Below are 12440 nucleotides of genomic sequence, written 5' to 3'. Positions count from 1 at the left end.
GTCTATGATTTACGTTGTAGTATAGTGTATGTAGATTTTACAGTTTTTTGTTGATGCAGCGCACTAGAACTGTGATCCACCAGGCGTATGTTTTGTTTTGGTTGCCATCATTGTGATCGCCAGTGATTTTTTGCTTTCCATGCAGCGTTTCAATAATTAAAATAATCCTTCTTTATATCATGAGCTGTTCTTTGGAATTATATGTCATTCACTCAAGACGATAGTAACCTTTATCATTTTTGGATATCGCCAAGTTTTTCAAACGATTAGCTTACATATATTCAACCATCGGTTGTTACACTGCTCTGGCACTTGGGGCGAAGCCAGTGAAATTTTATTTATTAATTTGTAGAGAAGAATAAACTAATTAATATAGGTTCAAGTTCAATTTTAGTACTAGTGGTAAACAAACTGTTTCATTTAAATATATAGGTAGTTGCCGTTATGCTCAAACATTTGAGCTACATGCCAGCTCCTTACAAGCATAAGTAACTTCCCCTCGGACGATGAACATTATTGTCGACATATAATTAGGGTTACCATATCAAGCGAGTGAAAAACCAAGACAGTGCATCACCTCTTAATCGATTGTGCCTTCTCAGGTTGTCGGCAGCTAAAAAGTTCTAGGTTCTGGTACGTAGGAGATTCGGCAGTAAAACAGTTCTGGGGCCTGGCAGGCATAGCACAGCCAAAAAGTCTCATAAGAATTCGATCACCGCGCGCTTTTTTCGGATTTACACACATGCAGTTCTTGTTATATCACCGAAGATTACATGATGTTGTTGAAAAGATCGGCAGTCATTAATTTAGCGGATTATGCAAAGGACAGGCGAGAGGTTATCCGCACTAAACACACGTCATTGAAGTAAAGTAGAAATATCAACGGTCCCAACTAACTTCCCTACGCCATTCCTAATTTAAAAATAAGTAGCTGGTAGTCTCCAATGACAACCATTATTTCTCGATTTTTCCATTTTGTCAATTGTATGAAAAATAGCGGATAGGTTGGTGTAAATAATATCAGTTTCAGCGCGACCTTCCATACTTCCTGTTAAGATGGATGTTAGACTCGGTAGGTTATTCGCTGTTTAGCGCCCAGTGAAGCCATGTTGAATGAAGTTATTCCATGATAGTTATTAATGTTTCGTCATTTCCCTTTTCATGGATTGGAAAAATGTTCGCGGACTTCCAGTAAGACAAAAAAAATGGAAAGAGATCTCAAGCAGAAGCAAAGTCACCAAAACGTCTTCAATTTATCTTCTCAGAGGCACCAAAAGTAATTCTTCGGATCCCGGATTGAAAGGCAATTTTCGCCGGGAATAAGCTCTAGTTATCATTGTTTCATCGACATTGATGGCGACCAAAGAACTGGAACCATTTCGGTTGCCAAATTTCCTTAAAAACGGATTAAACAGGTCATTCATATGCTATGTATGAACGCCTCGTTCTTCATCTTTTCAATTTCCACGTAAGAGAAGAAAGTTGAGAGATTAAAAAAGATATGGGATGGTACAATTGAAGGGTTCGAGTGTATAAAACTTTGTTCGGCTTATTTTGCTTGAGAGTGAGTACGATGCAGTTATGGTTGCGATCGGTTGTAACTGCGATCTGAACCAGAGAAAATAAAGCGAAGACTCAGTGACCATTCAAAAATTACGTAACACTTTAAGGGGGAGGGGGTACGACAAGTTGTGACAAAGGGATGAGGGGCAGTAAGCTAGATCGTTACGTAACATGTTTTCACCGAAGAGAAAAAATTATTATTATGTTGGTCTATATAAGATTCTGAGAGACAGGGATAATTTCTCAACTAGCATAAAAATATAATATATGGTTCTTGAGGTCACTCATTACGATTCTGATAACAGAATTTGAAAATTCAAAATGGCGGCTACACAATGACAGCCATTTTTTACGAAATTTGCGAGTTTTGTTAAAATAAGCATAAAACTCGATTCACGAGAGTTTTTGGAGTCGCTGATTACGATTCTGATGTCAGAATTCGGAAATTCAAAATGGTGCCTACAAAATGGGAACCATTTTTTAAGAAATTGGCAGATTTTGACATTTTGCCTAATAAAGTCGCCGTATTGGATCCACTATCACGAAATTTGCAGTTTTAACGTGACCATCGTGATCAGTGACCCAAAAAAACCCTAGACGTTATAAGTCAATATAAAAAAATAGCCAAGCCCAGTCGCCATTTTAAATTTAACAATTCTTACGTTAGAATCAAAATCAGCGACCCCGAAAACCCCCTTGTAAAACGTTTTAGGCCAATATTTGAAAAAAAAAAACATGAAATTAGCCAAGTACAGTAACCATATTGGATCCGCCTTTTTTAGTTTTACATTTTAGACGCAAGAATCAGAATCAGCGACCCTGAAAACCCCCCTGTATGGCGTTTTAGGCCAATATAAAAAAAAACAAAATTTAACCAAGCACAGTCGCCATATTGGAACCGCCATTTTTAGTTTTACATTTTGGACGCCAGATTCAGAATCAGCGGCCCGAAAATGGCTTAAGGCCAATATTAAAAAATGAAATTTAACCAAGCACAGTCACCATATTGGATCCGTTTTGAATTTTACATTTTGGACGTCTGAATCAGAATCTACCACCCCGGAAACCTATATTAAGCTAAGAATAACAGTATTAACAATGAAAAAAATTCGCGTCGCAAAGGGTTAACGTAAAATACGGAAAGACCTTCAGCAGTAGCATGGCTCAAAATTGTGCCGAATTACCTGACTTCTCGCACAGCCTTAAATTATGTCTGTTTCCCTGTAGTTTAAAATGGCTAATATAGTGTGATCATATCTCAAAATTATGCCAAATGTCTATTATGCCAATTGTCCGTTATGCCAAATGACTCTCACTTTACGCATTAGGAATTATGCCAAATCACCGTTATCCTGGAGATAAAATAAATTATGCCAAATTTTCGTTATGCCAAATGACCTTCAGTGTGATCAATTCACAAAATTAGGCAAAATGACCATTATGCCAAATAATCGTTATGCCAAATGACCTTATGCCAAATGACTCAAACCCTAAAATAATATTATTAGCCTTGGTGTCTTCGATAAAGCTGTTGAGAATGATACTAGAAACAACTTAAGTTTAGAGAAGACCAAACGGGGACAAATCAAATCTTTTCCTTTAATTGCCAGCACACCGGGACAGTCTGTTAAAAACCAGGATATGGCCTGGGAAACCAGGTCATCTGGTCACCCCAATTTTGTAAAAAAATAATATTTTGCTAATTTGTCTTTATTTGCTATAATTTCAGCACAAAAAATGCAATTGCTTCTACGAAGGGTAACGATGTTGACTAATGTGTATTTTTTCATAAAATTCCATACTTTTTAGCCCCTTTAAGAATTCATATTGAATTCGACCTCTCATCCCGACAGCATCCAGTAAGTTCAGCCGGAATTCCAGCTGGCTTCAAATAGTATACGGCTCCAATTAGAATCGGTTGTGTCACTGGAGCCGGATACTAATCAGAGCCAGCCAGAATATTGGCTCATTTTCCAACTGGACTTGCTGGGCAAAGGTTCCTGTTCTGGTCCATGGAATCTAAGAGACTATAAACTAGCTTTTGATTCAATGAAATCCCTACGTGGATGCCTATGCAGACTGAACTGGACATCTCATTTCGAACAATATATGCCTCTATACAACATCAATGCTTTGTAAATTCTAGGTCAATAACTGGTTCATCAATGCCCGACGCCGAATCGTGCAACCCATGATAGACCTCTCCGGTAAGCTGTTATCGGTTTCTCCCGTCCCTTCAAAATTAACCCTTATCGTTTGTTTTCAACACACCCTCAATCAGGTCGAAGCCTAGCATCCCCATCCATGTCACAAGCGTCTTCTCCTGCTGACCACTATGCACAAACCTTCGCCAACCAACGGTACTGGTGCGACAGCCCGCAAATGACCGGACAGTTACCAATCCAACTAGCTACCAACATTGAAAATATTGGTGTTCCTAACATCAACCAGGCGGCCAGTTCGGGACATCTTATGTTACCTTCACCTCAACCACTGATGCATCCTGGGGAACACTACCACCATTCTAGCCCGCAACCACACCACCACCAGCAGCAACAACAGCATCACCATCATCCTCATCCTCATCCCCATCATCAATACTTATAGTGCTTTCTGAAGACGAGTCCTTCGGTGGGCGCTGAGCTTTTCACTCTAAGACACAAATCCTTCAACCGATGTATACTGAGAGCAACTAACGAATGCCATACAAGTTCTAGTTTAAAATGCCGATTTCTTCGTTATATTTTTTTTGTTAAGTTTAGGAAGAGGATAAGGATTTGTCTTTATTATTTTGCTAGGCAAGCTACACCTCAGAGCAAAAGAAGGAAATACTTAATAAGTCTGTTCGTTTACGTCCGGATCTGGATGTAGAACCGATGATTTTCTTTTATGTTTTAGTATAATACTGCCGGTAGCTAATAATGCGTCTGTATCATCCAGAAACCAGAGTGATTTGAATAATTATTTTTCAAGACACTTACCTCTGTCACGGAAGAAACCAATGCAGTCTCGAAAGTAGTTCATTTTTTGCGTCCACGTGGCTCTTGAAAATGTTCAGGGAGAATTTTTCACCTATACTACGTCAAGATTCTATAACTTAATCACATCACACATTCACTGTCTCGACGTTATAGAAAAAAAGCTTGTACCAAATAGGCACAATACTTCGGGTAGATCTTACTGCCGAAAATCCGAACGGTAAAGAACATTAATTATTCTATTTGTACTAGGTAATTTAAATTGAGTCAGAATTTTAATTTTCCAAACTGAATAGAAAGAGAAATGACATTTCTTTACAAAGCAAAGCATAGCCAACTTTGATCCGAATACCTAATCAGAACACACTTCAAATGGCTATCCGCCTGCATCAATTACGTTCGATGTTTATTCTTCTCTGAAGGGATTCGACCTTTCGAACCAAATAAAAAGCTCAAAAACAAAACGAACCACGCGATCTAACCATTTTCCGTTCTTTGAAAAAGTAAAACTAACGCGTACATGTCATCCTAGTTATTCAATTACCCAAAATGAGAATGAAAAAAAAACGGGGACGCCAAGTCCCAAGTCGCTTGGAGCGAATAAAAAAACGCATAAATAATTATGATTCCGCCAGGTCAGCACCAGGCTCAGGACAAAATGTTATAAATATGATAATGAAATATTGTCAGTTCCATTCCCCTCCCCTTCGGCTTGAACAGGTGCGGCAGCTTGGACGGTACACACAGCAGAAACAAAAGCGAAACACAAAGCAGAAAATGAAAACATCATTAACGAGGAAATTTGCGCGTCCAAGTTGATGACGAAGTTGAATTGATTAATATTTATTACAAATAATGAGGTCCCTCCGTCGGAGTTACCATCGCCGAGAAGGTTGGTTCAAGAATAAACAAACACACGTAACTCAATTAAACACAAATAAACTGAAGTGCTCGGGTCAAATGCAGAAACGATTACATGAATAAATATTATTTACATAGAGATTTTATATATTCAAACGAAAAGGCACGCGCTGAAGGTTGGACCGAAAAAGGCACACTTTTTCGAATATTAATTATCGTATTAAGCGATAATTGAATGCTTATGATAATGCCAATTATCACGCGCAGGTTCCCACTAATCGCAGTGGGAAAATAAATGCTGATAGGTTTGAAAGCAGCAGCACCTCACAGCTACAGACAGTTTTGAAGGTAAAAATAATCCTACCAATCACCAGTCAGGCCAAGTAATCGCGAACGCTCCTAGGTGGAAGAAAATAGACGACAAATAATTTTCTTTTAGTTTAAGTGTAAAATTTAAGTTATTCAAAATAGTCAAAAGTTCAATCCAACAACCCTATGTTAACCAACTGGCAAATCAGTAACGGATATACGTAAAATAAATACCAAGTGAACATTGTAATAATATGTAAAAAAGCAACTAACGAAGGATAGAAGAAAAACATCAGCAAAACGAGAACGAGGAAGAATTGAGCCTGTGATAATAGATTTATTTGATTTTCATATCTCTTACTAATCAGCAACAATAACAACAACAACAACAATGAAAACAGTCCACTAAAAATGCAACAAAAATACGTAAAATTCCTATCTCTGTGTCATAATATAGAAGCAACCGAACGGCGAAGAAAGCAAAATATACCAACTCTACGAATAAGTTTATTTAGTAGCTAATCGAGAGGAAACCGAATGCCAATTGTAATCTGAGATGTAAACTACCACAAACTCAAACTGCTAATCGAAATCTGTATACGTAACAGTTTACACCTTATTTATCTTATTTTTTTGTTTTTAGTTTAACAATCTACCCTCAGAATGCATAACTACCCCATTGTAGGCTAGCGAAACGTCGGCAAAACCGAAGGACGCACGTGCAACATGAAACCTATTGTCGCCCAGCGGCGAACGTTGAACATATTGTACATACGATTTAAACTTCTTAGCGAGAAACTTAACTCTAATGTTATATTTTCCACTACACCAACCAACTACCACCACTACCGGGGGTGACACAATAGCTTCGTTGGTCGCGTGACAGCAGTATCGAAGAAGCAAGCCAAAAAGATTGTTCCTCGCTGATTGTGTAGCGGCTCGCCGACCAGCTCGACAAACTATACGCCAAGTTTATTAATCTTAGCTGCAGTTAGTAGGCGTTGATTGCTATTTAATTGCCGTTGCTTCAGTGTTTAGAGATGGCTTCGGTTGATTCCAACAGTACACAGTGTACGGTAATACAATAAAGGAATAAAACTGTCACGTGTGCAGTAGTGGTCAATCGTTTTGATTTTTAAAAAGTAATCGAAAAAATTCGCTTGTTTCCTAAACGAAATTCAAATTTAAACTTTATAACTTCACAAAATTGAATGCTTTAGTATTTTTTAACCTGTACAAATGCAACGATAACTTTGAGAACTCTGAAATAAATTATGTAACTAATTTTGAAAAAAAAAAACTAAATAAAAAGAAACACAGAAGATATTGATTTTCAATGTTATTGAAAATATACGAACAAACAAATCCGTGGCTTCCGTGCCATATTTTAAGGATTAGCATGATGCAAAAGAAAACACTAAACCGTCTCGGTAAATACCTTAGAAATTATCAATGAATAAGTAATACTTTGGAAACTATACCAATACTTTCAAAATTAAGTAATATTGTTACAAAATCAAAGAAAAAGAAATATAGTGCGATACGAGCTCTACACACAAAAACAACGGTAGTTCAAGCAGTATGAAATACAAACATTGTGGGAGAATATAGAAAATGTATGCAACACAAATGAACAGAAACAAAATACACACACACATACTTACATAAACAAACCGTATCTCATTATTAATTATTGAATAATTGATAATAAATCAGCAGCGAAGTGAATAAAATTGCATCAAAACATAAACGATAGAGAATTGAATGATCCGAAATCCAATTCCACGAAAACTTCTATACTATATTTTTTTCATTTCACTTTAGGAGTAAAATTCAGTACTGTAGGCAAATGGACAACAGTGAGTCTAGATTAGGCTAGGCTGGATGGAGGATTCAACGCATTCTTAGATCATATACCTTTAGCGTAACATCAGATATCGCTTCAAGCTGTTGTGAATTCCTATCCGGTTTTTCTCCGATACCCGCGTTGCGGTTTGGTAGGGATAACTCACTTTTAAGCAACACGTGTCGTTTATCGTCAGTACAGTACAGGACACTCGAAGTGTAACAAATAAAAAATATCATAAATTCGGTTTGGAACATTATTTTTATTTACGTCAAAGTACGAAATTTCAGAAATACCTTTTACCTGCGAAGGTCAAACACGACTCGCAAGCTCTCCGAATGTGGCTTGCTGGTATTTAGGCCCATTCTCGGACAATAGCTTTCTTCAGCGTCCATTATTTGCGACGGGTACGCCCCAACAAACATTTCGTGGTTTTGTAAACGTTTTACCAGTTGCTTTGTTCAGCTCTAGTTGAACATTGGATGTATATTTGTAATAATATATCGTTTGTTTCACTCTTAAACATCTGGATTTGGACAATTTATTCAGCTTAACTGATTATAATTTTTCGAAATCACTGGGCATGGACAAAACCCAGGATCGTATTTTAACTCTTATCCAACTTGTCGAAATTGACAAGGCGGGCTCAGGACCAACGAAGTCAATCGCTGAACCTACCCTGGCCAATTCGTGAGCCCACTCATTTCCAGTAATACCGGGCACCCAGACAAGGTAGATAGTGTTTACAATGTTTAGTTCTTCCATTTTGGGTTCGGCACGCGATCACTAGCTTGACTTGTCTGAACTAAGGGCCATGATTACAACCTGAGTATCGGAGCAGAAGTTTATAACTTTGCCGGACAAATTCAGTTGAAGGGTCGATTATACCCCGCACATAATCGCGAAGATTTCTCTCGTTGGAATACAGTACAGTATTTACCTATTGAGTGAGATTGTTCCAATCTCATTCCACGACAGTAGACACCAGCACTAGCACGTCCCTCCATCAGAGAACCGTCAGTGTAACAGACCACTTGCGTTTGTTGTTGTCTTTCCATATAGCTTCACATGGAATTTCCTGTAAGGAAAACTACAAGTATCTCCACCCCATATAACCATTTGTGAATACAGTCTTGTGCGAGTGGTAGGAAGATCAACATGGTTACTGTTCCAAAGCCCAGTAACCTCCAGTCTGTATGCACATGATAGTGCTTCTTGTTTTAAGTGTATGTGTAATGGTTTGATATTTAAAAGTGCCTCAAGAGCAGCAGTCGGAGTTTTTGTGAAAGCACCAGTCAACGCCATGAGCGCCATTCTTTGCAGATGGTTTAGCTTTGATTGGACTGTCATCACCTCTCCCCTCTGCCACCACACAAAGCATCCGTATGACAGTATTGGACGTACAATTGTCGTGTAAATCCAATAGATGTATTGAGGTTTGAGACCCCAGTTCTTTCCAAAAGTTCGTCTGCACTGCCCGAAGGCCATGCACGCTTTCTTGACTCTGAAATCAATGTGAGCAATTCAGTTTGGAATCCAATATGACTCCAACGTATTTGACTTGATCTGCACACAGTAGCTCAGAATCAAAGAACTGCAAGGGACGAACCCCAGTTGTTATTCGCTTCTTCGTGAAAAGAACCATTGAAGTTTTGCTTGGGTTAACTGATAGTTTAACTTGTCGACACCACTGTTCGACGGCTCTTAATGCCTGTTGCATTAAGTCAAAGATTGTTCCGATGCAAAATTCAGTAATTAGTATTTGGTAATCGTCAGCAAACCCGTAGGTTGGAAATCCGAGCTCATTGAGTTTCTTCAACAAATTGTCGGCAACAAAGTTTCATATCAAAGGTGACAAAACGCCACCCTGAGGAAAACCGCAAATACTCAACTTCTGAATCTCAGCCTGTCACAGCGACGAGCAAAGCATGCGGTTACTAAGCATTGCGTTTATCCAACCCGAGATACATGCAGAATAGACTGGAAGGACACATTGTCAAAAGCACCCTCAATATCTAGGAATACACACAAGCTAGATTGCTTGTGCGAGAAGGCTTTCTCAATGTTGTAAACAACATTGTGAAGCAGAGTGATCGTGGATTGACCACACTGATATGCATGTTGCATTTTGTGCAGTGGATATTCAACTAAACTAACCTTTCTGATGTGATGATCGATTATTCGTTCCAAAGCTTTCAGAAGAAAAGAACTTAAGCTGATAGGCCTAAAACTCTTGGCTTCTTCATGGCTTGAGCGTCCCCTTTTAGGAATAAATCTAACAGTTATTTCTCGCCATGCTTGCGGGATACATCCCGGTAGCAAGACTGGAAAGCAAAATCTTTTTCAAGACATGTTTAAGAATATCAAATCCCTTTTGCAGTAGCACGGAAAGTATTCCATCCTTTCCGGGTGATTTGTATGTAGCAAAGCTGTTAACTGCCCACTCGACCGATTCAGTGGAAACCAATATGCGTGCTAACGCCCACGAGTCCGAATCGCCAGAATAAGATCTGTGAACATTGTTCAGCTTCGGATCGATACAAGCTGGAAAGTGTGCGTCAAAGAGACAATTAAGAACATCTTTTTCGTTTGCCACATACATACCATCTCCGGTTTTTAAGGAGTTCATCTGAAAATCTTTCGATTTCGAGAGAATTTTATTTAACTTGCTAGCCTCGCTCAGATTAGAGTGCATAGGTTTTGCCAGCCAGCTCGCTCTGCAGATCTAAGACATTTCTTATATGCACTACGAGCTGACCTGAAAGCCCTGGAACCATCAGGCTGACGCCGGTTCCAAGCTCTTTTCATATCCTTCTTCATCCTTTCAAACTCAGTCCTCCACCGCGGGGTTCCCCTAGTTGAAGTGGATAAGCTTTTTCGTAGGATGCTACTATGAATGAGTTTGTCGTATCCACGACGTCATCTAAGTCATCTAGTTGACTAATTGTTGGAAAATATCTATGAAATTTAGTCGCCAAGTTTTCCATAAAGAGGTCCTAGTTTGAAGATTTAGGATTACGATATGTTACCACATTGAAGGTAACATTAAAATAATCGAAAATATATTTATGATCGGATAGAGACGGTTCAGTTTCATTTGAAACCTGCCAACTTCCCAGCTCGTACGGTATTCTATCAGAGCAAAGCGTTATGCCTAACACCCCTTCCCTCCCAGACCTAGCAAAAGTTGGTCGGTTTCCCACATTCAAAATATGGAGATTTGTACTACTTATGTACTTCATCAGTTCAGAATTTCTCAGATTCATGTCTGAGATGCTCCAAATAATGTTATGAGCATTTACATCACTGTCGATAATGAGCGGAAGCCTATTTCTGCTGCAATATGATACAACGCTTTTGAAACCATCAGAAGGAGATGACTCGTTATGTGGTAGATATGCTGAACAGTATATATACTTTTTGTCTATGTTACCGACAGTCAGCGTAACTGTGACTGCACGGATATCGCGAACTGTGAGCTCCGATATGTGACACGCGTCAATAGCCTTATTTGCAAGAATGCAAACACGAGTCATTTCACGTGGGTTTGTCATGCCTGTCTTGTAAGCAATGAAGGCAGAGTTAAGTAACTTTCCAATATAAGAGTTTCTCTTATGGAAATACGGTTCTTGAACCAATGCTATGGAAGCTTTGCCTTTCTGCATAAGTCGAGATAAATTCATAGTTGCTGTACGTTTATGCTGGAGATTGATTTGTGCTATTCTAGCCACTGTTGATTACAGAACTGTACATTTCATCTCCAACACAAATTGCACAACAACTGCAGAACACCAAGCATGTTGGGATGTTTACGCATATAGCGAGCCATATCAGGTTTAAATGGGACGCGATCATTTGATTCCCACGATTTGCGAAGAAAATAATGGTCCACTGTGTCAAAGATTCGCATAATACAGTAAGAGCAAAACCAAAAATGCTCCGTGCGCGATTGGCTTATTTTAGACCCTCCAGTCATTAAGTTCTCGGCAAGGAACGACACCTTCACTTAGGGACTCCTACTTTCAGTCGCCCTCTACGACATAAGAACAGAAACCCAGTGGCTCAATCCTTTGCCGGATACCACGTGGGCTCTGGGCAGGTTTGTCTGTAAACATCGAAATTTGATAATCGAAACCCAGCAAAACTTCACCGAATTACTATCAGCCGAGAGTTCTTGGGGTCCCACCATAGAAAAAAATATTAGTTCCGTTTTATATGGGAATTTCATATGTGACCGGACGGTTTAGTCTATATTTCCGGAGCAATATAACCGATCCGTTCAAAATTTTATAAACGCCTATGAGGATAATATACCCTTCATTTGGGACTAAATTTGTGAAAATCTGCCCAACCATGCCCGATAAACTGATGTGAGATTGTAGATTTTGATAGGTGGTCAGCTTTCCGGGGCACTTCCGGAACTGTCTATGGTGGTCAATGTAGTCAATGAAACTTCGGTTGGCTGTCAGTGACCTATAACTGCAAATGTAAGTTGTCCGACACACATTTTAGTCAAATTTTTACCTTTTTGTATTCATCGCAGTATCGGTTTGAATCGGAATTTGCTATGCGACCGCACGCCGCAACTCGTAACTTCAGAATCGGTAGTTGGATCGGGATGAAATTTAATAGCCATTTACACCTTTCATTTGAGACTAAGCTTGGTCAAATCGGTCAAGTCATATCCGAGAAGCCAATGTGATTGTTTCTCTGAGTTTGGATACTTCCGCCGGGACTTCCGGAACCGACGATGGTGGCCAATGTGGCCCCAAAGACTTTGAATGGCCTAGTGACCTAGTACTCTAAATGCAAGCAGGTGAGGTTACATTTTGGAAAAAAAAATTCACCTTTCTACATTCATCGCAGAAATTGTTAAAATCGGG

The 12440-nt window shown here is 39.1% G+C and overlaps 1 protein-coding gene across 6 annotated transcripts in view; it reads left to right on the top strand.

Annotated features, from left to right (window-relative positions):
• The window catches only part of LOC131693500 (homeobox protein PKNOX1-like), a 252461-nt gene extending 245439 nt beyond the window's left edge, over positions 1 to 7022 (top strand). For 5 of the 6 annotated variants that reach the window (XM_058981359.1, XM_058981360.1, XM_058981361.1 and 2 more), the window contains 2 exons: positions 3710 to 3770; positions 3845 to 7022. In XM_058981359.1, the coding sequence (XP_058837342.1) occupies positions 3710 to 3770; positions 3845 to 4170 (387 nt within the window). In that variant the 3' untranslated portion in view covers positions 4171 to 7022. Of the gene's footprint in view, positions 1 to 3709 lie in introns of all 6 variants that reach the window. The other variant, XM_058981364.1, reaches the window with a different exon arrangement.
• Positions 7023 to 12440: the final 5418 nt, after the last annotated feature.

This window comes from Topomyia yanbarensis, chromosome 3 (assembly GCF_030247195.1).
Source record: "Topomyia yanbarensis strain Yona2022 chromosome 3, ASM3024719v1, whole genome shotgun sequence".
NCBI classification, from domain to species: domain Eukaryota; kingdom Metazoa; phylum Arthropoda; class Insecta; order Diptera; family Culicidae; genus Topomyia; species Topomyia yanbarensis.
Note: the sequence above shows the minus strand (reverse complement) of the source record. Positions and strands in the feature narration are given on the sequence as shown.